This window comes from Hyla sarda, chromosome 6, assembly GCF_029499605.1.
Source record: "Hyla sarda isolate aHylSar1 chromosome 6, aHylSar1.hap1, whole genome shotgun sequence".
In the NCBI taxonomy this organism is placed as follows: Eukaryota; Metazoa; Chordata; class Amphibia; order Anura; family Hylidae; genus Hyla; species Hyla sarda.
This window is the reverse complement of record NC_079194.1, coordinates 148,800,953-148,828,225: the sequence shown is the minus strand read 5'-3', so window position 1 is coordinate 148,828,225 and position 27,273 is coordinate 148,800,953. Positions and strand designations below refer to the sequence as shown.

Here is a 27,273-nt window from a genome sequence, read left to right as displayed (position 1 = left end):
CATTATCCGATATTCACCTGAATTGTCAGACAAACTATAAACCCACATATGTTGGGAACAGAAAGACTTATCAACTGTAAACAGATAACTTAGGGTGCCCAGATTCCTTATCTTAAAAATTACTGTCATTTAGTAAAACTTTTGACATGTCAGAAGTTTAGATCGCACCAATGATCGGACAATGTAAAACAGCCTTTAAACATCCTCTGTCGGCAGTCCTTATGCAGAACTCTAGCTCTGTAAACAGCTTTAGCATGCTAGGGAAAAACAAAACTATTCATGTCCAAGTTTAGATAGGAGGCCGAGCACTTACATTACAGAATGAGTTGGACTAGTTAAAAATCAACATAGTTTCTATGAGCGAATTGGATTACATTCTAGTTAATGGAAAACGGTCAGCTTGCGCCCCCCGTACTAACCAGCAGTACTGGCTGGTAGTGCGGGCGACGCTGATCAGTTTGATGCCTACCGTGCCCGCATCCGCCCCGCCGTTCGGCAGCAATCTTCAATGTTCGCTATATGCTAATTAGGTGCTAACTGGCACATGTCAGGCTAACTGGCACTCTGACATCAGTGCCGCTGGCCGCAGAGCCGCCCAGCTCATCAAGGAATATGAGCTGGAGGAATATTGTTGAGCTGGGTGGCGCTGCTGCCAGTGGCGCTGACGTCAGAGTGCCAGTTAGCCATGCCTGTGCCAGTTAGCACCTCATTAGCACATACAAAAAATCGAAGATTACGGCCGAACGGCGCGACGGATCCGGCCACGGTAAGCATCAAACATATCAGCGTCCCCCGCGCTACCAGCCAGTACCGCTGGTTAGTGTGGCGGGGGGGAGCAAGCTGACAGTTTTCCTTTAATTCACTATTTTACCTCTGTGGTGAATGAATTCTGATCTGTTTTGTGACTTTTTGACATATTACCCAGGATCTTCTTCTCTGTTTAGGTACTACAGATTTTGAACCTTCTTTTTTTTTTACAGGTTATTATTATGATCTTGATGATTCTTACGATGAAAGTGATGAGGAAGAAGTGAGAGCACATCTTCGCCGAGTTGCTGAACAGCCACCGCTCAAACTGGATACATCATCTGAGGTAGGAACAACAGTAGCTACTAGATCTGCAGCTGAGGTTAAGCCAACATACACATTAGACAAGTGCCAGCTGAACCTACGAGAATGGCTGACCATCTAATGTGTATAGGGCTCAACAGATGATAGCGGATGAGAGAAGGCATTTTGAATTTCAACTGCCTGATCCTTTTGTTTTTGGGTAGCCAAACTGCCGCTGGAGTAGTCTGACAGCGGCTTAAAGGGGTACTTTGCCCCTTGACATGTTCTCCCATGGACATAAATGTAGGGGGATCCCTGGCTTCTGTGTTCATGAATGCTGCAGTGCCGGCCCAGAGATTGCGGGGGTCCCATCTGCCAGACCCCCTTTGGATAGGGTATAACATGTCTAGGGGTGGACTACCCCTTTAACCCCTCTCTCCATTTAGATCACATGGACACTTATCCAAGCATTTGTGTATGGAGGTATTTGGAGAAATTGGCATTCAGCCATCCTGTATGTATGGTTAGCTTTAGTTTTCTTCCATGCCATTTTCCATTGCTAATGCAGGGCTCATCCTGCATTTGAAAAACAGAGCCGATTACTTCAAAAACAGCACCACCTTTGTCTGCATGTTAGGTGTGGTTTTGCAGCTCAGTTCTATTGAAGTGAATGGAGCCAATTGTAATACCACACAGAACCTGCAGACAGATGTGAGATGTTTTTGGAAGAAATTGGCCTGCTTTTCTATTGCTGGATTACCCCTTTAAAGGAGTACTCTGGGATACAATTTTTTTTTAAACTTCCCCTGGCTGCTGGCTTTAAAAAAACAAAACAAACAGGACTTACATTCCATAGCTTCCACAGTGAGCCCAGTATCCCACTCCTGCCACCGCAGCGATCCTCTTCCTGGTTCTCGGTGGTCGATTTGTCACACTGTGGCAGTTGTATCGCAGCGATGTCCCACCCCGGCCAGCGATAAGCTGAGCAGCAGTGTGACATATTCGGCCTCGGCACAAGGAAGAAGACTGGGGATTGCTGCGGAGGCCAGAGCAGGATATCGAAGGCACTGGAGGAGTGGTGGCAGGTAATTTCTGTATGTTTTTTGCAGGCAGGCTAAAGAAGTTTGAAAAAAAAAATTTTCCCCAGTTTTCCCTTAACCCCTTCCCGCAGAATGTCATATATAAACGCCGGGTTGTGCAGTGCGTTCGCGCATCCCGGCGTTTATAAATGACATTCATTTAACCCGGCGATGCGCAGCATCGCACGGGTTAACTGGCAGAAGTCCCACTGTTTCCAGCAGGGGACAACTTCTGCTTCACCCCCAGGACCATCCATTGATGGTCCTGGTCAGCGATCACTGTGATTGGTCCCTGTGGACCAATCACAGTGATCTGGGGTGAAAGTTGAGATCCCCCGCACTGCCCGCCCCTGGAAGTCGGGCAGAACGGGGGACGATGGCTGCGGGGCTCGCGGCATAGGTGGGGGAACACGTGGGGACCGGCGGACTTACCTGGCGGGACCGAGGAGCACTGCGGGACCGGCCACGTGGGCGAGCAACGACGGGACCGGCAGGTAAGTATAGGGTCCTCAGAAGCAGCAGTGAAGATCTTCACTGCTGCTTCTAGGAGTCTGAAAACTACAACTCCCAGCATGCCTAGACAGCCATTGGCTGTCTGGGCATGCTGGGAGTTGTAGTTTTGCAACATCTGGAGGGCCCCAGTTTGGAGACCATTGTATAATGATCTCCAATCTGTGCTCTTCCAGCTGTTGCAAAACTACAACTCCCAGCATGCACTGACTGTCCAGGCATGCTGGGAGTTTTAGTTCAGCAACATCTGGCCCTTCAGATGTTGCCGAACTACAACTCCCAGCATGCCCTTCAGCTGTCTGGGCATGCTGGGAGTTGTAGTTTTGCAACAACTGGAGACACACTGGTTGGGAAACATTGTTTCTAACTCAGTGTTTCCTAACCTGTGTGCCTCCAGCTGTTGCAAAACTATAACTCCCAGCATGCACTAACAGACCATGCATGCTGGGAGTTTTAGTTTTGCAACATCTGGAGGGCCCCAGTTTGGAGACCATTGTATAATGGTCTCCAATCTGTGCTCTTCCAGCTGTTGCAAAACTACAACTCCCAGTATGCACTGACTGTCCAGGCATGCTGGGAGTTTTAGTTCAGCAACATCTGGCCCTTCAGATGTTGCCGAACTACAACTCCCAGCATGCCCTTCAGCTGTCTGGGCATGCTGGGAGTTGTAGTTTTGCAACAACTGGAGACACACTGGTTGGGAAACATTGTCTGTTTCTAACTCAGTGTTTCCTAACCTGTGTGCCTCCAGCTGTTGCAAAACTATAACTCCCAGCATGCACTAACAGACCATGCATGCTGGGAGTTGTGGTTTTGCAACAGCTGGTGCACCCCCCCCCCCCTGTGAATGTACAGGGTACATTCACATGGGCGAAGCTTTTACAGTGGGTTTCTCGCATCTTGAGATGCAGCAAATTTTGCGCCGGGAAACCCGCCCATGTGACTGTACCCTAAAAACACTACACTACACTAACACAAAATAAAATAAAAAGTTAAAAACACTACATATACACATACCTTTACAAAGCCCCCCTCCCCCAATAAGAACGTCCGGTACGCCACTGTTTCCAAAGCAGAGCCTCCAGCTGTTGAAAAACAACAACTCCCAGTATTGCTGGACAGCCGTTGACTGTCCACGCATGCTGGGAGTCTTGCAACAGCTGGAGGCACCCTGTTAGGGGTATTCTACGCCAGTGATTCCCAATGTCCACCCCTATGCAAATCCCTAATTTAGGCCTCAAATGCGCACGGCGCTCTTACTTTGGAGCCCTGTCGTATTTCAAGGCAACAGTTTAGGGTCACATATGGGGTATCGCTGTACTCGGGAGAAATTGCGTTACAAGGTTTGGGGGGCTTTTTCTTCTTTAACCCTTCATGAAAAGGAAATGTTGGGGTCTACACCAGAATGTTAGTGTAAAAATTTTTTATTTTTTACACTAACATGCTGATGTTGCCCTATACTTTACATTTTCACAAGAGGTAAAAGGGAAAAAAGCCCCCCAAAATTTGTAACGCAATTTCTCCCGACTACAGAGATACCCCATATGTGAGCGCAAAGTGCTCTGGGGGCGCACAACAAGGCCCAGAAGGGAGAGCGCACCATGTACATTTGAGGTGATTTGCACAGGGGTGGCTGATTGTTACAGCGGTTTTGACAAACGCAAAAAAAACAAAACCCCACATGTGACCCCATTTCGGAAACGACACCCCTCACGGAATGTAATGAGGGGTGCAGTGAGCATTTACCCCCCACAGGTGTCTGACGGATCTTTGGAACAGTGGTCCGTGAAAATGAAAACTTGTACAGCCCACTGTTCCAAAGATCTGTCAGACACCAGTGGGGGGCAAATGCTCACTGTACCCCTTGTTACGTTCCTCAAGGGGTCTCGTTTCCAAAATGGTATGCCATGTGTTTTTTTTTTGCTGTTCTGGCACCAGAGGGGCTTCCTAAATGCGATATGCCCCCCGAGCAATATTTGCTCTCAAAAAGCCAAATATGACTCCTCCTCTTCTGAGCATTGTAGTTCACCCATAGTGCACTTCAGGTCAACATATGGGGTACCTCCATACTCAGAAGAGAAGGGGTTACAAATATTGGGGGGTATTTCCTGCTATTAACCCTTGCAAAAATGTGAAATTTGGGGGGAAACACACATTTTAGTGGAAATTTTTTTTATTTTTTTTTTACATATGCAAAAGTCGTGAAACACCTGTGGGGTAATAAGGCTCACTTTATTCCTTATTACATTCCTCAAGGGGTCTAGTTTCCAAAATGGTATGCCATGTGTTTGTTTTTTTTGCTGTTCTGGCACCATAGGGGCTTCCTAAATGCGACATGCCCCCCGAGCAAAATTTGCTCTCAAAAAGCCAAATATGACTCCTTCTCTTCTGAGCATTGTAGTTCGCCCATAGTGCACTTCAGGTCAACTTATGGGATACCTCCATACTCAGAAGAGAAGGGGTTACAAATATTGGGGGGTATTTCCTGCTATTAACCCTTGGAAAAATGTGAAATTTGGGGGGAAACACACATTTTAGTGAAAAAAAAATAATTTTTTATTTACATATGCAAAAGTCGTGAAACACCTGTGGGGTATTAAGGCTCACTTTATTCCTTGTTATGTTCCTCAAGGGGTCTAGTTTCCAAAATGGTATGCCATGTGTTTTTTTTTTGCTGTTCTGGCACCATAGGGGCTTCCTAAATGCAACATGCCCCCCAAAAACCATTTCAGAAAAACGTACTCTCCAAAATCCCCTTGTCGCTCTTTCCCTTCTGAGCCCTTTACTGCGCCCGCCGAACACTTTACATAGACATATGAGGTATGTGCTTACTCGAGAGAAATCGGGCTACAAATATAAGTATAAATTTTATCCTTTTACCCCTTGTAAAAATTCAAAAATTGGGTCTACAAGAACATGCGAGTATAAAAAATGAAGATTGTGAATTTTCTCCTTCACTTTGCTTCTATTCCTGTGAAACACCTAAAGGGTTAAAATGATGACTGAATGTCATTTTGAATACTTTGGGGGGTGCAGTTTTTATAATGGGGTCTTTTGTGGGGTATTTCTAATATGAAGACCCTTCAAATCCACTTCAAACCTGAACTGGTCCCTGAAAAATAGTGAGTTTGAAAATTTTGTGAAAAATTGGAAAATTGCTGCTGAACTTTGAAGCCCTCTGGTGTCTTCCAAAAGGAAAAACTCGTCACTTTTATGATGCAGACATAAAGTAGACATATTGTATATGTGAATAAAATTTTTTTTTATTTGTAATATACATTTTCCTTACAAGCAGAGAGCTTCAAAGTTAGAAAAATGCTAAATTTTCAAATTTTTCATCAAATTTTAGGATTTTTCACAAGGAAAGGATGCAAGTTGCCACAAAAATTTACCACCATGTTAAAGTAGAATATGTCACGAAAAAACAATCTCGGAATCAGAATGATAACTAAAAGCATTCCAGAGTTATTAATGTTTAAAGTGACAGTGGTCAGATGTGCAAAAAACGCTCTGGTCCTTAACCCCTTAAGGACCAAGGACGTACCGGTACGTCCTTGGTCCTGCTCTTCCGATATAACGCGGGGTTACACAGTAAACCCGCGTCATATCATGGCGGGCCCGGCGTCATAGTGAAGCCGGGACCCGCCTCTAATAGCGCGCAGCGCCGATCGCGGCGCCGCGCGCTATTAACCCTTTAGCCGCGCGCTCAGAGCTGAGCCGCGCGGCTAAAAGTGAAAGTGAAAGTTCCCGGCTAGCTCAGTCGGGCTGTTCGGGATAGCCGCGGCTAATCGCGGCATCCCGAACAGCTGACAGGACAGCGGGAGGGCCCCTTCCTGCCTCCTCGCTGTCCGATCGCCGAATGACTGCTCAGTGCCTGAGATCCAGGCATGAGCAGTCATCCGGCAGAATCGTTGATCACTGGTTTCTTATGAGAAACCAGTGATCAACATAGAAGATCAGTGTGTGCAGTGTTATAGGTCCCTATGGGACCTATAACACTGCAAAAAAAAAGTGAATAAAGATCATTTAACTCCTCCCCTATTAAAAGTTTGAATCACCCCCCTTTTCCAATAAAAAAAAAAACACAGTGTAAATAAAAATAAACATATGTGGTATCACCGCGTGCGGAAATGTCCGAATTATAAAAATATCTCATTAATTAAACCGCTCGGTCAATGGCGTGCGCGCAAAAAAATTCCAAAGTCCAAAATAGTGCATTTTTGGTCACTTTTTATATCATTTAAAAATGAATAAAAAGTGATCAATAAGTCCTATCAATGCAAAAATGGTACCGTTAAAAACTTCAGATCACGGCGCAAAAAATGAGCGCTCATACCGCCCCATACACAGAAAAATAAAAAAGTTATAGGGGTCAGAAGATGACAATTTTAAACGTATTAATTTTCCTGCATGTAGTTATGATTTTTTCCAGAAGTCCGACAAAATCAAACCTATATAAGTAGGGTATCATTTTAATCGTATGGACCTACAGAATACATATCAGGTGTCATTTTTACCGAAAAATGTACTACGTAGAAACGGAAGCCCCCAAAAGTTACAAAACAGCGTTTTTTTTTTCAATTTTGTCGCACAATGATTTTTTTTCCCGCTTCACCATAGATTTTTGGGCAAAATGACTGACGTCATTACAAAGTAGAATTGGTGGCGCAAAAAATAAGCCATCATATGGATTTTTAGGTGTAAATTTGAAAGAGTTATGATTTTTTAAAGGCAAGGAGCAAAAAACGAAAATGCAAAAACGGAAAAACCTCCGGTCCTTAAGGGGTTAAGGCCAAAATGGGCTTGGTCCTGAAGGGGTTAATCATGTATGCTGCATTTATATAAAACATGGGTTCAGACAATAACTCCATTGTCATATTTATCAATAGAAACTGGAGTTCCTTCAAATTTTTGGACTGGCTACTCAACAAGAAAAGGAACTGATCCTGCAACAGAAAAGAAGAAAGAGAAGGCGAATGTTGAGGGAAAGGAGTCAATCGCCTCCGATTCAAAGCAAAAGACAGACACCATCACCACACTCCCCACTGTCTACAAGGTTTAGTCCAGATGAGCTCAACAACAGCCCCAATCTGGAAGAGAAGAAAAAGTTCCTTACTTTCTTTGATCTGTCACATGTGAGCACAGAGCAGAGGAGAGGTAAAAACAAGCTTTACACGTCTTGAGCACAGTCTGTTTTTTTTTTTTTTGTTTGTTTTTCAAGGCAGTTGCATGTTAACAGAAGTTGGGGGTCTAAATAATTACTTGTTAGCTTAACATTACATGTAAATTAAATCCTTTACTTATCTTGTGCTGCTTTTCATTATTTGCAGTCACAAACGTACGGTGCTGACAGACATGCCTAGCAGCTGAGATCTTATAATTTTCTCTACTGTAATGAAAGACCAGTATATAAGACTTGACAGAGTTCCGCAAAGCATTGGCAAAAATGCTAAACATTTTGAATCAGATGTTTAATAGTGAACATCAGTATAGAATTGATCTGTTGTCTAAACTTCTTGGCTGTTGCTAGATGCAGCACAATACCATACACTCTGAAGAGAACAGACGCGGGTGATGACAGAGCTTCTTCACATGTTCTCTGTATACAGAGAGGACACCACGTAGGAGATGTATTCTGCTGCTGACTAAAACAGTCTGTCTTGATTTTGGCAGACAAGGAGAAGCTGGTTGAAATGCTGGAAGCAATTAAACAGAAGAACTCTGTGCCTGAGGCAGCAAAGAATCCCCCATTGGCTACATGTCGGGGCAGCTCTCCTCTGCCCACAGGTAAGACATAAAGAATGCCATTATAATGTGGCACTGAGGGTGAAAACTGTCATCTTTCTAACCAATCTTTGTAGTCACCTGCAGTTACTATAGCAGAGTGTAGGAACACTTAGTATTTTTTTCCAATTCATTTAATGACCTGTACATTCACCTTTGATTTATTTTCAGGTGCACCCTCTGAGGATCAGACTGTACTTCAGCCTTCGTTGCAGACGGAAGTATCGACTCCTGTCCCCTCCACCTCGTGCTCAGTCACAGCACAAGAACCAGTGAAGCCTCCAGAGCTTGTTCGTCCAGAGCCACCAAAACTCTTAGACAGGGTGACACCGTTGCCAGTTCCAGTAACAACGTCCTCGACCAATGTTGTAAGCACAGAAAAAGTCAGGCAGAACGAGACTCTTGCTGCTCCTGCAAAGAAGAGCTTGAGCATCCTAAATTTTGTTCGAGGGCATCCAGCCAAAGAGAACCCTGTACAAACATCTCAGAGTGTGAATGGAAGGAGCAAGTCCTGGGAGCCATTCATAGCAGAGGAGTTTGCTCATCAGTTCCATGAATCTGTTTTACAGTCTACACAGAAGGCTCTACAGAAGCACAAAGGTAAAACGTGAAGGCCACTATTCCGCTAATGGACAAACATAGAATCTACAGCACAGAACATCAGATTTGTAGATAGACATTGCTGCAGTTTACATGTGCTATATAGTACAAGGCAGCAAAGGTGTCCATATTGACTGTTGTTGATAAATGGCGGGGGGGGAATCATACTTTTAGAAATAAACACATCATGCATACATATTACATGTTTATTTTATCTCAAAAGTGAAGTTAGATATGACCATATTCATCAGGGATTCATTCTACATACTTATGTAGCGTTGACAGATTCCACAACTCTCAGGATAAGTAAAGTTAAGTTGCAATGCCCCTTTGTTTTCAGAATAGGGGATAAGTATGAGATTGGAGGGGTCTGACTGCTGGGCCACCTCTTAGATCGGAGCCCCGACTCATTTTGTTTTGATTGCCAATGCAGGTGTCCAGAACCCTTCTGATAACAATTTATTGTTTCTAGGTTCATCTACCTTGAACTGCGCCGAGCAAAATCACAAACCTGATGCCTCTGTCCACTATAACATTCCTGAGCTGCAGCAATCAAGTCGGCCCACAGCTCCACACCAGAATGGTCAGCAGGGCCCTGTGCAGTCAGGGATGTTGCGGGGGACACCACATCCGGATGTATCTTCGGGGGAAGAGACATCTGATGAAGATTATGAGGAGGACGACATACATGAACCACCAAGACTAAAATGGCAAGGAATCGAGGCAATATTTGAATCTTACCAAGAACACATAGAAGGTGCGCAGAGGCTTTCATGAGAAACGTTTGTGGTGTGCTTGTGCAGATTAAAGTGGATTTTCCAATTAAAGTAAATAAAACCCAATTATTAGATAAGAAAATGTGCATAGTATAAGTATTATATTTCACAGTAACTAAAATGTACGTCCAGGCATACTCTCTGAATCTGACATGGAGAAATGTAACCGCATGCTGGTGATGCCCAGCAATGATAATGTTATAGGCTTCCAGTGCTCCTCTTTATATATCTGCATCTGGTCCATAAACAGTAAATCAGACCTCCAGAACATCTTGGAGACTCTTGACGTCTCTGCTTACAGCCCTCCCACTTATGACACCTGAGAACTGGAGGCACAGGCACACTAATGCAGTATATAGAGGCATAACTGGGGACTGTGGTGGTGTTGTACCCTAAATACAAATAGGTTTTGCAATTTTCCTATTCAGTAAATCCCTTCATATTCTGTGGTTCTCATATCTTTTCAATACTTTACAGAACAAAACCTTGAACGCCAAGTTCTGGAGACACAGTGCAAGCGGCTAGAAGCTCAGCACTATAACCTGAGCCTGACAGCTGAGCAGATATCACACCGCATGGCGGTAAGTAACCTCAGTGTCATTTGCGCACAAAGCTGATATTACAACACCAAGAATGACCAACAAACATGAAAATCTATGTATATAAAACTCAACGTGTGTGTATGTTCCAGCATCACTTCCAAACCGCTAAAGATATTAACATGAAACTTGACACACATGTTACTTATATTTCAACAACAAACATAGGATAGGTAATTTAACCCTTACCCACCTCCATGTTACTGTATAACTTCCAAACAGCTGGAGATATTTTGATAATACTTGGTCACATGTTACTTGGATGTCAACTTAAAATATATAATAGTTAAATTAATCCCTAACCTGCCCCCATATGTGAAGGATGGGGTTTTTGTTTCAAGTCCCATGGAAGTGTATAGAAATTCTGGGGCCTTACTCCACAAGCTCCGCTCTGCATCTCCTGGTGAATGCGTCAGTCCGGCTGGCAAGCCACACCCTCCCTGTGTGCCATTTCCCATCTCAAAGACACGCCCACCTTTTAAACCACACCCCTTTTTATTTTCAGCTTACAATATCTTTACCACAACGCAGCCCCACCTGAGGACTGGATATAAGGATTAGCTATGGGGTCGAGATATAGGGATGGGATATATGTTTGGGATATGGGGTCGAGATAGGAGGACAGCTTACAATATCTTTACCACAACATAGCCCCACCAGAGGACTGGATATGAGTATTAGCTATGGGGACGGGATATGAGGACGGGGTATAGGGACAGGATATATGGTCAGAATATGGAGTCGAGATATGAGGACAGGATATGAGGTCGGAATATGAGAAGGGGATTTGGGGTCGGGATATGAGGAGGGGGGATTTGGGGTCGGGATAAGAGATGGGGATATGGGGTCAGGATTTAGGGACGGGATATGAGGACAAAAGCTTCCTCCTTTTTTGCTTTTCCTCCCCCACAAGGATAAGGTAGGAAAAACTGGGCAGCGCCAGGTACTCAGCTAGTAGTACATAAAATGTGAGGGCAGAAATTACCGTATATACTCGAGTATAAGCCGAGACCCCTAATTTCAACCCAAAATCCCAGGAAAAGTTATTGACTCGAGTATAAGCCTAGGGTGGGAAATACCTCATCCCCCCCTGTCATCATCCAGACCCCTCATTAACATCCTCATCATCATCCCCTTGTCATCATCCCACACATCCCCCCTTCATCATCCCCTTGTCATCATCCCACACATCCCCCCCTTCATCATCCCCTTGTCATCATCCCACACATCCCCCCTTCATCATCCCCTTATCATCCCGCACATCCCCCCTTCATCATCCCCTTATCATCCCACACATCCCCCCTTCATCATCCCCTTATCATCCCACACATCCCCCCTTCATCATCCCCTTGTAATCATCCCACACCCCCCCTTCATCATCCCCACCCCCCTTCATCATCCCCACACCCCCCCTTCATCATCCTCTTCTCATCATTCGCCCTCAGTGGTCTTCAACCTGCGGACCTCCAGAGGTTTCAAAACTACAACTCCCAGCAAGCCCGGGCAGCCATCGGCAGCCATCCCCCCTTCATCATCCCCTTATCATCCCACACATCCCCCCTTCATCATCCCCTTATCATCCCACACATCCCCCCCTTCATCATCCCCTTGTCATCATCCCACACATCCCCCCTTCATCATCCCCTTATCATCCCGCACATCCCCCCTTCATCATCCCCTTATCATCCCACACATCCCCCCTTCATCATCCCCTTATCATCCCACACATCCCCCCTTCATCATCCCCTTGTAATCATCCCACACCCCCCCCCTTCATCATCCCCACCCCCCTTCATCATCCCCACACCCCCCCTTCATCATCCTCTTCTCATCATTCGCCCTCAGTGGTCTTCAACCTGCGGACCTCCAGAGGTTTCAAAACTACAACTCCCAGCAAGCCCGGGCAGCCATCGGCTGTCCGGGCTTGCTGGGAGTTGTAGTTTTGAAACCTCCGGAGGTCCGCAGGTTGAAGACCACTGCGGCCTTCAACATCATCCAGCCCCCCTTTCACCCCCTTTAGTTCTGAGTACTCCCCTCCGCTCGGCGCTGGTCCGGTCCTGCAGGGCTGTCCGGAGAGGAGGTGGTCCGGTGAGGAGGTGGTCCGGGCTGCTATCTTCACCGGGGGCGCCTCTTCTCCGCGCTTCCGGCCCGGAATAGAGGCGTTGCCTTGACAATGACGCAGAAGTACGTTGGCAATGAACGCACCTCTGCGTCGTTGTCACGGCAACGTGACTATTCTGAGGCCGGGCCCGAAGCGCTTAGAAGAGGCCTCCCCGGTGAAGATAGCAGCCCGGAAACACTATCCCACCGGACCACCTCCTCACCGGACAGTCCTGCAGGACCGGACCAGCGCCGAGCGGAGGTGAGTACTCAGAACTAAAGGGGGTGAGAGGGGGCTGGATGATGTTGAAGGCCGCAGTGGTCTTCAACCTGCGGACCTCCGGAGGTTTCAAAACTACAACTCCCAGCAAGCCCGGACAGCCGATGGCTGCCCGGGCTTGCTGGGAGTTGTAGTTTTGAAACCTCTGGAGGTCCGCAGGTTGAAGACCACTGCGGGTGGGGGAGTTCACTCGAGTATAAGCCGAGGGGGGTGTTTTCAGCACGAAAAATCGTGCTGAAAAACTCGGCTTATACTCGAGTATATACGGTAAGTATTCTTCTCTCCCAGACCCCAACAGAGTTAAAGGGGTACACCAGGGAAGTACACACACACACACACACACACACACTCATATATATATATATATATATATATATATATATATATATATATATATATATATATATATATATATATATATATATGCTCTCCAAAGCAACCACACTTCCTGGATATGTACCCTGTAAACCATCCTGCTTCGTATGTGTGGCTTCTGTGGCCCCTGTTGTCTTCTCTGGCTGCCTGATTTTTTTCCATCCTTCCCTTCCCTTGCCTACATCTCCCAGCAATCATTGCAGCTTTGCTCTACTCTGTTTGTCGTCTCTTTGAGAGCAGCCCCCAACCACCTGCTCTGAGCAGCGGAGAGAGATTCGGTGTCTGATTGGCTGAGGCTGCACACACCTAGTTCTTAGCACTAAAGGAAGCATGACTCATCAGTGCAGGGAAGAAACCACATGGCCTGTGTCTCTCAGGAGGGTGGGGGCTTCATTCACACAGGAAGTGGATGGCTGGATGATGTAATTCCCTCACTTCATGCATGTAAGTGACAACCAAAGAGGGGAACTTGCTCTATATAGTTAAAGAATGATATTTAGACAAATAGTTTACGAGGGAAAGGATGGGCTCTGGGTTAAGTACCCCAATCCCCTGCTACACACACTGGGGGACATGTATAATTGCCTTTATGCCTTTAGACTACTTTTCATGTCTACAGATTTTGCGCAACTGCGCTTTTTTTTCTAAAGTTGTCACCTGTTTGGTGTACCTTAGACAACTTAATCCAGTGGACTGGTATGTATCATTTGCGCCCAAAAATCAACTAAAAATGTACGAGTGGTAGCAAGGACACGTAGAAAAGTGTCGGACGCTGGACGATGCATGAGCCAGCCCTCAGCACTGCAATACTACAACTACTTCCATCATGGGACAGAATCTGTCCCATGATGGGAGTAGTTGTAGTACCGCAGTGCTGAGGGCTGGCTCCTGCACATCCTTTTGCTGCGGGACTCTATTGGGGCTGTTAGGACTACTACTCCCATCATGGACAGACTCCGTCCATGATGGAAGTTGTAGTCCTTGGGCTAAGGTGCAGATCGCAGCAGGTCATTCTGCAGAGACCCACAGTGATCAGCATTTATTAATTTAAAAAGCCGGCGGCACATGCGGCTTCACTGCGCTGCCGCCGACTCCTGTATACACTGTCATAATTCATAATCCCCGCCGCCAGAACACGGGAGCTCTGATTGGTTAATAACTTTTCACCAATCAGAGCTCCTGTGTTTCGGCAGGGATTATGAATTATGACAGCTGTAGCGCAGTGAAGCCGCATGTGCCGCTGGCTTCTGTATATTCTCTCATAATTCATAATCCCTGCTGGAAGACGGGAGCTCTGTTTGGTGAATAGTTATTAACCAATCGGAGCTCCCGTGTTGTGGCGGGGATTATGAATTATGACAGTGTATACAGGAGTCGGCAGCAGCGCAGTGAAGCTGCATGTACCGCCGGCTTTTTAAGTTAATAATTGCGGATCGAAGCGGGTCTCTGCAGAATGACCTGCTGCGATCTGCACCTCAGCCCCAGGACTACAACTCCCATCATGGACGGAGTCTGTCCATGATGGGAGTAGTAGTCCTAACAGTCTCAATAGAGTCCTGCAGCCGGGGGGATGTGCAAGAGCCGTCCCTCAGCACTGCTGTACTACAACTACTCCCATCATGGGACACAGAATGTCCCATGATGGGAGTAGTAGTTCAAAGCTCAGATCGGCAGAGGGACAGATCGCACTGGGTCTCATTCCTGTGACCCCCTGCGACCTTTACTACTCTGCCCCCTAGTGATGATATCTTAGTGGCGGAGCTACACAGTCCAGGCTTGAAGCCAGGGTGGTAAGTATGGCTCTGTTCTCATTATGCGTTTTGCATAATGGGAGCAGAGCCTTTCTGGCAGTGTGTTCCCAAACAGGGAGACTCTAGCTGTTGTTTAAATTCAGCCCCCATAATGGGAGTTGTAGTTTAGCAACAATTGGTGGCTCCCTGTTTAGGAACACACTGCATTATGTGCGCTCTCCCCATTGTGTTTGTCTTTTTTTCTCATTTCAGATGCGTGAAACAGGCCCACAGCATAAAAAATGGCGCTCCTGAGCCTTAATGGTAACAGGCGGGCGTTAATTAGGCTGGGGAGGTCCAGGTACAAACAGGCCCGGAGCATCAAAAATGGCACTCCTGGGCCTTAGTGGTAACAGGCTGGCGTTAATTAGGCTGGGGAGGGCCAGTAACAATGGTAACCTGGTAACGTCAGGCTGTTGCTGCTTGGTTGGTATCTGGCTGAGAATGAAAATACAGGGAACCCTATGCGTTTTTTTTTTGTTTTTTTTTATAAATTAATTAAAAAAACACACAAGGTTCCCCATATTTTCAGTAAAAAACACACAAGGTTCCCCATATTTTCAGTATCAGCCAGATACCAACCAAGCAGCAACAGCCTGACGTTCCCAGGGTGGGCGAGGACCATTGTTACTGGCCCTCCCCAGCCTAAATAACGCCAGCCTGTTACTGCCTAGGCCCAGGAGCGCCATTTTTGATGCTCCGGGCCTGTTGGTACCGGCTCTTCCCCGCACCCATGGGCCGGTGGGTACCAGGGTAATAATTGGGGGTTAGCACTAGCTGGTTTGTGGCTAACGCTAAGCCCCGGATTAGTAATGGATTCTGTCTACAAGACGGCTTCCACTACTAAGCCTGAAAATTCAATTATAAAAAACACAACACATTGAAAAATGTTTTTAATTTAAAAAACACTCCCCCAGAGGCCTCATTAACCCTTTTTTATTGACATTAAAAAAAACACTGTTCATTGTCGCAATCCACTGAATCTCCACATTCCACACTAGTCCTCCACATTCACAAATCTGAAATGAGAAGAAAAAAAAAAAAGTTATTACATTTTTGTCGCTCTCCCCTGGGGAGTGCGCCCATACTGCAGTGTAACAGGGAGCCCCCAATTGTTGACGTCTGCCTACTGTATCCTGTATATACAGTCATCTAAAGATGGGTGTATATACAGGATAGCGCACAAAGACTTAACCCAGAACTGCTCGGCAGCAACGTGGGTTAATGCTTTTCTTGCTGGGCTCCTGTATAGAATACATGGGTACACAATGCACCCCTGTATACTATACAGCTGGCAGAGGTAAGTAGTGATGCTCTGCACCCTGTATATGTATATACTATACATCTGGCAGAAGTGAGTAGTGATGCTCTGCACCCTGTATATGTATATTCTATACATCACTTCTCACCTTCTTACACTCTGTGGGCCAGGCGCTCTGCATGTGACCCACAGAGTGGTACCTGAAGGCAGTGAAAAAAAATCGCCACAGGTTAAAAAAATTATTGTTTCCACACACCAGCAAAAATGCAAGAAAAAAACGCAAGAAATAGCTGTGACAGTTTTTCTGGCGTTTTTGCTGGTGGACAAAAACAAAATAAACAATGGAATCCGAGCCTTAAAGCAATAGAGTAAAATCCCTGTGTCCACATTTCCTGTGAGGTGTAGATCAGGTGTACAAATAGAACTGTGTGTAAATTTAGAACTTTGCACGAAATTTATCATGTGCCTTGCACAAGTATGGTAAATTTGGTGCAATTGCACCAAATTTAGACCAACCAAAATGATCTATAAAAAGAAGTCTACCTACACCAACATTGATACATGTCCCCCACTGTTTCTGGACAGACTGGATGATGCACAGTTGAAAAAATATCCAAAAAAGTCACACTTTAGGTGAAAAAAATAGTAGCTTTTATTCCAAACCAAACGTGTAAAAAAAAAAAATTGAAATGCAATGTTTCAGCTGCCCATGCAGCCTTTTTCAAGCAAGCTTGAAAAAGGCTGTATGGGCAGCTGAAACATTGCATTTTTACACATGTTTGGTTTAGAATAAAAGCTTCTATTTTTTCACCATAAGTGTGCTGCAGCAACTCTACTTTTTTAGATGTACCAAGAGGCTTTTGACCAGGGCTATGACTGCTTGCACCTGCTCACCTAACCCGTGAAATGCTGTTCCACCTCCATTTTCTCCTTGTACAGTTGAAAAAATAGCTATGAAATATTTACAGTAAGCTTGCTAAGGTGATGCTGGAGTCCAGACACAGAATAGGCAGTAGAGAGGCACTGTACTTGACATTTGTTAAAATGTTATATCTTTTCTGATAGTTCTCCGCCCCTTTGTTATCTGCTGAAAGCTCTAACAATGTGTTTTAAAAAGGTACCCCTGTAACGGGTTGTATTACAGAAAGGATTTGTTTTAGCAATACATTTTAAGAGCTGATAAAGAAGCTGCCTGGATTAGATATACCGTATATACTCGAGTATATATAGTTTTTCAGCATGATTTTTCGTGCTGAAAACACCCCCCCTCGGCTTATACTCGAGTGAACTCTCCGCCCTCAGTGGTCTTCAACCTGCGGACCTCCAGATGTTTCAAAACTACAACTCCCAGCAAGCCCGGGCAGCCATCAGCTGTCCGGGCTTGCTGGGAGTTGTAGTTTTGAAACATCTGGAGGTCCGCAGGTTGAAGACCACTGCGGCCTTCAACATCATCCAGCCCCACCGCCCTCTCACCCCCTTTAGTTTTGTACTCCGCTCGGCGGGACGTTAGGGTGTGCTGGTCCGGGCCATCTGTGCTCAGGGACCGTCCGGTGGGGAGGGATAGTCGTTCCGGGCTGTCCATCCTCACCGGGGGGGCCTCTTTTCCGCGCTTCGGTCCCGGCCCCAGAATAGTCACGTTGCCTTGACAACGACGCACAGGGACGTTCATGAGCAACATCCCTGTGTGTCGTCATCAAGGCAACGTCTCTATTCCGGGCCCAAAGCGTGGAGAAGAGGCCCCCCGGTGAAGATGGACAGCCTGGAACAACTATCCCTCCCCACCGGACGGTCCCTGCAACACAGATGGCCCGGACCAGCGCACCCTAACGTCCCGCCGAGCGGAGGTGAGTACAAAACTAAAGAGGGTGGGGGGGCTGGATGATGTCGAAGGCCGCAGTGGTCTTCAACCTGCGGACCTCCAGATGTTTCAAAACTACAACTCTCAGCAAGCCCGGACAGCTGATGGCTGCCCAAGCTTGCTGGGAGTTGTAGTTTTGAAACATCTGGAGGTCCGCAGGTTGAAGACCACTGTTAAATCAGACATTGACAAGCGGTGATGATGAAGGGGGGGGGGGGGGGGCTGATGACATGTGGTGATGATGAAGGGGGGTGGGATGATGACAAGGGGATGATGAAGGGGGGGGGTGTGGGATGATGACAGGCGGTGATGATGAAGGGGGGATGATGACAGGCGGTGATGATGACAGGGTGATGATGATGAGGGTGTTAATGACAGGGGTCTGGATGATGACATGGGGGGATGATGTATATCCCACCCTAGGCTTATAGTCGAGTCAATAACTTTTCCTGGGTTTTCGGGGTAAAATTAGGGGCCTCGGCTTATATTCGGGTCGGCTTATACTAGAGTATATACGATATATTTAAATAAAAATTATTCTAGTGTGTGAGAACTATGTTGCTGGTATATATTCATTTATTGTATCTTGTCCATCTTTTACTCTTTTCCACACAGGATCTGATGAGCCAGAAGCAGAAAGTGGCCTCTGAGAGGGAGAGGTTACAAGCTGAACTTGAACACTTTAGAAAGTGCCTTGTTTTGCCCCCCTCGCCATGGTCTAGGGGTTATTTCAAAGGCCACCCCAGGTGACATCCCCTTTTTCTTGCACTAGGTCTGAACGTACAGTACAGAAATATCTATTTTATTATTTTGATATTTAATATTTTTCACTGGGAGGAACAAAAAGAGAAAAAGGGAGAGAAAAAAAATGCCACCTGTTTCTGTTACTTCCTACACATCTTGGGGGAGGAAAAAAAAATATAAATATATATTATATGAATGTGCCATGCATGACTCAAAGGATCAAGGGAGATCGGCAAGAATAAAATAAAACAGATCCACTTGTAGCAAAGCTGCTGGCAATGTCATCGCTTGGGGCACCTGCTTACAGCATCCCATCCCAGGATGTACTGCTGACTGACCATGCCGTCTACCCTCGGACTTGTACCATTGTGGGTGCCTTCCTTTCTTCATCCAGCTCACATTGCCATCATTCTGTCGTTTGAAGCTGCCATGTGCGGGTTTATCACTTGTTCTTTACTGACCATTGACGCCACCAAAATAGTCTCCTATAATATATATTTCTTTTTTTTCTGCCAGGATATGGATGTTGTGTTTTTTCTTTTAATTGAAAAAAAAATATATATAAATCAAATTAAATTTTGAAGGACTTTTATCCTACATAAAAAAAAATTATCTGTGCAAAGCTTTGCAGCTTGCAACAGGAATGCACTTACGCCTGGATGTCTGATGATAAAAGGTACCTTTTTATTTTCTGTTAATTATTAGCTGCCGGATGGTTGAGGTATCATTGCGAAGCTGCTACAAAACCTCCCTTGTACACGCGAAAGGAACACATAAAAGTGGAGACGTAATAATCAGGTGCTTTCACCCACCCATTACTGTACATATTAAAATAAGGGTTTTGTATGTTTTTATTACATTAATTATTGTTATAAAGAGAAAAGCCTGCCATTTATCGCTTCTTCCTTTTTTATTTTATTTTTCCTGCCTGGGGAAGGGAAAATAAACCCCCTCTCCCCATTAAATTGCTATTTAGTGTTTGTGATCTGCTGCTGGACAGGAATATATCAAGTGTTTTTTTTCTTTTTGAGAGAAAATTAAAAGTTCAAAAACAAACTCAAAGCAGAATTTGCTTCCTGTGAATGAATATTGTCTTATTTCCTGCACATTTTGGAATCCTTTTGGACTACAGAGGAGGGTGGGGAAGCTTTCATGCGAACAGCTCTGGCTTCACCCAGAGGCTCTGGCTTCAGAAATTCCACTGCCACAGAGTCCCATTGATTTTACTGGGATTCTACTGCACTGTGCACACTGCAAAATTTCTGTGGCAAGTGTTTCTGCCTTGGAAATCCTGATTCCGATGTTTGTGGAAACATTTACCTGGTTCAATGTTACGGCAAATTCCGCACAGAACTGCATTGCCGTCTATGAAGATGGCGCATTTTCGAGTGATCCTAGTGCTTCTGACTCAAGCAAGTGTACAGAATGTCCGCTTGTTTTTTCTGGACAGACATTCTGCACATTTTTGATTGTGTGAACATAGCCTAAAGGCCCTTTTATATGGGCAGCAGATAAAGAGAATGATTGCTGCTTGTTTACTTGGCCTTTACAAGGCTTGATCAGTCTTGTGACCCTTTAAATCAATCACTGTCTGCTACACATCACCTGTTTACACAAGGTGATGTGCTGCCAATGGTGATAATTTAAATGGCCACAGAAATAAAAAAACATTACTAGGAACGCTCTTTTGCTTGATAATCGGCAAATGTAAAAGGGCCTTTAGACTATAGTCACAAATTTAAAACTTAAAGGAGATATTTAACGCTAAAAAATGTATCCCCTTTTCAAAGGATCTCCTGCATGGGTCCGCGGCTCTCCCTGTGAGCAGGGCGTGCTTACCCCCGAACAAAGCAGCGGCTGACACGCCCCCTCCATGTGTCTCTCTAGGAGAACTGTTCGGCTAGCTTCAGCTCTCCTATAGAGATATATATGCATGTTTCTTATTGCAAGTCATGTTTGTCTTTCATCATGTGACTTAAGGATTTCTTTAAGAACACCAACAAACATTCACTTTTTTTTTTTTACACCACAAATGCCATTCCCAGAGCATACTGTGATTTTGGGGAAACTGTGCCTAAAAATACCACGTGGGTATGGAGTTTTATATTTACCTACTGACGTTTAGCTTCAGCATATTTGGACCAAAACATGTGGCGATTATGGCTTTTTTTTTTTTTTTTGTAACCCATTGCATCTGTTTTTCAGCCTCAGGCATACCAATCACTCCTGCTATTGGTATACTTGCAAAATATTGGAAATCTCGGACTTAACACGTCAGACAGGCGGCTCTTCAATATACTGTTTCAAATCTGCATATCTTTCGATAGATCTCACAGCTGCCTCTGAATAGAGACTTCTAACAAAGATGCTAAGCTCATTTACAAGAGAGAATGAATACATTGTAATGTCCACACATCAGTGTCCGCTGGACTCTGTGTGGCAGGTTAATTATCACTATCTAAAAGAAAAATGTCAGTCGCCCTTAACAAAAAAAAAACTCAGTGCAGCATTCATTTCATGAAAAAAGTTTTGATGAATGAGGCCCAATGAGTACATCTGTGATGTAAGTTTGGTTACTATATTCTTTGATGCTCCCATAAACTGTCAAACAGGCTGCAGCATGATGTGAACAGATTTAATAGATTGTAGATACTATAGATTCACCAAAAACATCACACGGCAGAACATCCCTGCTGCTGGACTGGATGACAAAGCAACAGATTGCCATGAAAGAGCTGAGCTACGCCACAGTCCCCCTCATCCTCACACTGCCGTCTCTCCTCTGTTACTAGTAATTGAGCTCAATACAAACAATGCTAATCAGCCATGGTGCAGCCATGGACGAAATATTTAGAAAGCTGCTGGGCATTATTTTTATGGAAATGGATGGGGCGGGCGGCTTTGTACTTTGTAGGGCTGGTTATCAACTACTGCTTTCTTTTATGTCCTAGTGAACACGCCACCAATGTGGCCGCAATCATCGCAGCGCTCAGATACTCTGCATCACAATAATGAGCTATTAAATAAAATTACAGCCGTGTGTCTGATCTATATCCTAAGAGAGATCCTACCGCTTCATGAATAAGTCATGAGAAGTTCAGCGCTCTTGGGGAGCACATCTTTACGTTCCAGTAACTATTCTGCTGAATACAAGGCAAGAGCATCCTGATAAGAGCCCTGTAATACACACCAGCCCACCATTAGAAAACGAAACGCTTAAAACAATGTATGCAGAATTTCGAGCAAACATAGAAGATCTTTTATCTGAGCAAGGGGAGTTACACCATGAAATATTATAAAGATAATTATATACTAAGGGCATTTTATCATCTATACTACTGGCTGACATCATTATACATTTTGGGGCAGGTTTGGTTTAGTTTTATTTTATTTTTTTTGCGCCTCAAGAGTGTACCCATTGTCTTCAGGATAAACCAAGAAAAATGTGTGCACTTTAGCAAGTGCTTTATGTAATCAGCCTATGCTTCCTACCTGAACATATTTGTTTCTTGTTTTCTGCCTTTAAGAAAGGACAGAAACAGCAGAAACAAAAACCAAGGACTGTACCCTACAGTTAAAGTGCCATCAGAAAATCATTGTTTTAAAAAAAAAAAAAAATACATGTTTTTATGTTAAACACATTTTAAAAATGTTGTGATTTTCTTCGTTATCCTACAGTTTTTACTCTGGGTACTAAATCTAATATTAAAGGGTTATCCAGGAATAGAATAGAAACAGAGATAATTTCTTCTATAAACAGCAACACTCATGTCCTCAGGTTGTGTACTGCAACTTTGCTCCATTCACTTCAATGGAACTGAGCTACAATACCACACACAGCCTTAGGACAAGTGTAGTGCGGTTTTGGAAGAAATCTCTGTTTTTCTAATCCTGGATAACCACTTCTTGCAAATGGACGTAAATGTGCGTCCATTTTTCCGGTGACTTCCCTCAAATGGACGTACTTTTACGGCGCCACAGGTGTGCGAGCAGCGGAGTTCTGATCCTGACAGTTAACCCCTTCCATGCTGTGGTCAGTGTGACTGCAGCATTGATCACGGTGACAGAGGAAGGGAAGCTCCCTCTGTTCTCCTAAAAACATCCACTCATCCCAAAAATAATTTGCCCTCACAACGTTGTTGATATAAAAATAAACTGATTCCGGCTGTCAGAAAAAGGTGACGCACAAACGTGATTTTTAAAGTGTAAATATAATACACCATAAAGTACATAAATGAGGTATCGCCATAATCCTACCAACATTTACCTACCAACATTTATAATGCTGAACATAAAAAAAAATATAAACCTAAAATTACTGCTTTGTTAATCCTGCCTCACTAACAATCTTATAAAACCTGATCAAAATGTCAGCTGTTTAAAAAAAAATATGGTACCATCGAGAACCACATCTTATCCCGCAAAAAAAAAAAGCCCTCACATAGCTCCATTGGTGAAAAGGTAAGTCTTACAGCTCCCAGAATATAGTGATGCTGTTTTAACAAAAAATATTTTTTGTGAAATAAATGTGATCAATCATACAAAACTTATATAAATTATAAATCGTACTGAACCGCACAATAAAGATAACATGAGTGGGAACAGAAGAGAAGATCCTCGTAGCGGCGCTCGCTCGGTGGTAGCTGGCGGTAGCCGAGAGAGGTATATATAGCCTCAGTTGGCAAGAAGTGGAGCGGACAAGTGGAAAAAATAATAAACCAAGAATTTTATTAGAGGGACTACGCGTTGCGAGGGGCAAGACCCCTTCATCAGGTCCAAGGAAGAGGGGGTCTTGCCCCTCGCAACGTGTAGTCCCTCTAATAAAATTCTTGGTTTATAATTTTTTCCACTTGTCCTTTCCACTTGTCTGCTCCGCTTCTTGCCGACTGAGGCTATACTTACCTCTCTCGGCTACCACCGAGCAAGCGCCGCTACGAGGATCTTCTCTTCTGTTCCCACGGGACAGCTCTGGCAGCTCCCGGCATCTTACCCTGAAACTGGGTGACATACGCTACAAGGTGTTGTACTCTGTGTACAACACCATCAGGAGAGCACTGTTTCACTTGTCTTACGGCACCGACTCTCATCGGAATAACGGCACAGGCTGCGCCTCTTGTCTGACTCTCCCTCCCTTTTTTTCATTACATGTGCAATAAAGATAACATGACATTTATACTGCATTGAGGATGACAGTAAAACAAAAAAAGGCCTCTGCATCTTGATATGGGGGTAGATTTATCAAAAACTGTGCAGAGGAAGAGTGGTGCAGTTGCGCATGGCAACCAATCAGATTGCTACTTTCATTTTTACAGGTCAAGAGACCTGTAAAAAATTAAAGAAGCACTTTTCCTCTACACCGGTTTTGATAAATCTCCCCCATGATGCCTACAAAAATCATAAATAAAAAGACCCAAAATCCACATGGTTCTCCATCATGCCTGAGGCCTGTGTGTGTGTCATGGAGCGCTCTAGGACCACATATGGAATGTTTATAAACACATCAGAATCAGGGGAATAAATACTGAGCTGCATTTCTCTGTCAGCATCCGCTGTGTTACAGAAATAATAACAAAATGCAAAATTACATATCTGCTAAAACACCTAAAGGATTAATAAACTTCTCAAATGTCATTTGAGGAGGGCAGTTTTTATAATTGGGTGATTTATAGAGGGTTCTTACATACAGACCCCTCAAATCTACTTCAGAACTGAATTGGGTCATAAAAATATCTGATTTTGAAATTTTCTCAAAATTTTTTAAAATTGCTACCAAACTCCTAAGCCCCTAAAATGTTTGCTATGGCACTGTTTTCAAAACGGTGCCTCCTGCTGTTGCAAAACAACAATTCCCAGCATTGCTGGATAGCCATTAACTGTCCAGGCATTCTGGCAACTTTGCAACAGCTGGAGGCACCCTGTTTGGGAAACCCTGCTGTAGGGTCCACCCCTATGAAAATCCCTAATCTAGGCCTCAAATGCGCATGGTGCTCTCTCACTCTGGAGCACTATTGTATTTCAAGGAAACAGTTTAGTGCCACATATGGGGTATATTCATACTCGGGAGAAATTGTTACAAATTTTGGGGGGCTTTTTCTACTTTTACCCCTTATGAAAAGGAAAAGTTGGGGGCTACACCAGCATGTTAGTATAAAAAAATAAAAAAATGTGTCTACCGGTTCCGGTGCCATGCGATGAGCATTCCCGTGGTCCACTGTCCCCCCAAAGAGTGAGCGGGAGTGGGGGTTCCTGCATATACCGGTACCTACGCCGTACGGGCCGGAAAACCAGTCAAAAGAACAGAGGATAGCGCTCAGTGAGAACGGGCAGCAGATCCATGGTGTAGTCTCCGGCCTCTAGCCACGCTACCTCCCCAGCTATGTCGGATTGCGGCTCCACAGAAGGGCTGGATTGTAGAGACCAGCAGAACATGGACTATGCTCACCTCGCTGCTTAGGTTGTGAAACATATTATCCCCAAGGTGCAGGCGGCGGTGGTCTCCACCATCCAGGAGACCTGGCAGAACTTGCAGCAAACTGTTTCGCTCCATGATGCCTGTATAATAAATAGAGGAGAGGGTATGCCATGTGGAAGAAACATCAGACAAAACTGACTCCCGCATCGTGTTCCTAGAATAATAGTGCCATCGCTTGGGAGACGAGGTCGAGGACCTGGAAAACAGTAGTAATCTCCGCATAGTGGGGCTCACAGAGTCTACCTGGAAGAGATCTCCCGCATTTTTTCGAAGTGCTACTTCCCAGAGTGCTGGATTTACCTAGGCCCTGCAAAGTTCAACGGTTTAGGCCATGATTTGAGGAACGGCACCGGGGACAGAAGTTCTCCAGGCCTGGAGCATCGCAACAGACCCAGACAGGTGATCATTAAATACCTTGACTTCACCAACAAGGTAGCGCTTCTCAGGGCATTCTGCCAAAGGCGGGAGGACTTGCTATTTGAAGGATACCAGCTTCTCATATTTGGAGACTTTTCGGCAGAAGTTACCCGCAAACCTAAGCTTTTTGCCTCATTATGCACCTCCCTCCACCAAAAGGGGATCCGCTTTGTCCTACTATATCCAGCAGTATAACGGGTCTTCTACCCCGACTGCATGATTGAGGCTTACCGGTCCGCAGAAGCAGCTTTGGAGGCTGTACAACCATATCTGTCTCCTCCTGCACAACGTTCGTGGGCACCTCCGGGAGATGAGGGTGCTGACTGAGCCTCTCCGACCTCACCACCAGCAGTGGGGAGCTTCGCCGATGGCTTCGCAACGTGTTCGAGAACCAGATCCTTGGAGCCCTCACCTAGGGAACAGAGGTGGTCGTGGGTGCTTGTCTACTGATCGCCACAGGAAGGTCGCCTGAGTTAGTAACCTGCTGTATTCTGCTAGGATGTTCCCACGAATCCCCTACTCTAACAATGTCTTACCCGATTCATCCATGGACCATCAATATCACACCCAGGTGACTGTTGGGACTTTGGAGGAGGGGGGGGGGTAGGGTAGTTGTACTGGAATTAGTGCACAGGGGGGGGGGGGAGAGTGATGGGTAGAGTTAGTGTATATTTACATGGGGGGGGAGAAACAGGGGGGGATGTTTTATACTGTTCTTTGTTCTTACGTAATACATACCTGGGTTATTTTTCTCGAAGTGACTTACGGTCGATGGTCTTGGACTTCTCTTGTTCATGTGGGGGGGGGGTAGGTCTCACCAAGGAGTTTTCCCTCCACAGTCTCTGGGGGGTAGGGGTGGGGGACGGCAGTAGGCATCTTCATCTGGTCTAATCTCAGGGCAGGGGGGCTTCAGTTGATGGAATTACATCCTAGGCATGTGATATTTGGAGGTCCCTAAGGCGACTGTGACTCGAGTGAGGGTGGGAGGTCTCGTGTCTGGTCTATTTTCTTTACTGGGTGGTTTTTGGTTTTCCTTCTAGTTGGGGGGAGGGTAGGGGGGGTGGATCTTACTGATGTCACATCTGCAGCGCATGGCCAGTATTGTTTTTTTGTTTACTGTTTTATTACCTGGGGTTTATGCCCGAACATGAGGTTAGTCTCATGGAACGTTAAGGGGCTACGTTCCCCTAAAAAACGCAGCATGGTTCTAAGTCATTTGAAGCGCTTGTCCCCTGATATAGCACTCTTGCAGGAAACACATTTAGAGGAGGTGGATTTTCACCGTATGAGGAAATGGTAGGTGGGTAGAGTGGAAGGGTCCCCGTCCGTGGCTCGGAAGGCAGGGCAGTGTAGCATACATTTGAAAACTGCTTCTGAGGATATAGTGATATTTAATATATACGGTCCGAATGTAGATGATGGATCGTTTCTGCCTTAGGGTGGGTTCACACCACGATTTTGCTATATGGTTTTGGCATACGGTTTCATAAAAAAAAAAGTATGCAACTGCACAGAAAACCGGGCCCATAGACTTCCCATTCAAAACCGTATGCACCATATTGTATATGGTTGTCTCCT

General features: G+C 45.1%; 1 protein-coding gene across 7 annotated transcripts in view; it reads left to right on the top strand.

Moving 5' to 3' along the window:
* GSE1 (Gse1 coiled-coil protein) overlaps nucleotides 1–19,697 on the top strand; it is a 510,276-nt gene extending 490,579 nt beyond the window's left edge. For all 7 annotated transcript variants that reach the window (XM_056525517.1, XM_056525516.1, XM_056525518.1 and 4 more), the window contains 7 exons: nucleotides 981–1,093; nucleotides 7,529–7,796; nucleotides 8,313–8,426; nucleotides 8,595–9,023; nucleotides 9,496–9,780; nucleotides 10,277–10,380; nucleotides 18,678–19,697. In XM_056525517.1, the coding sequence (XP_056381492.1) occupies nucleotides 981–1,093; nucleotides 7,529–7,796; nucleotides 8,313–8,426; nucleotides 8,595–9,023; nucleotides 9,496–9,780; nucleotides 10,277–10,380; nucleotides 18,678–18,812 (1,448 nt within the window). In that variant the 3' untranslated portion in view covers nucleotides 18,813–19,697. The remainder of the gene's footprint in view (nucleotides 1–980; nucleotides 1,094–7,528; nucleotides 7,797–8,312; nucleotides 8,427–8,594; nucleotides 9,024–9,495; nucleotides 9,781–10,276; nucleotides 10,381–18,677) is intronic.
* Nucleotides 19,698–27,273: the final 7,576 nt, after the last annotated feature.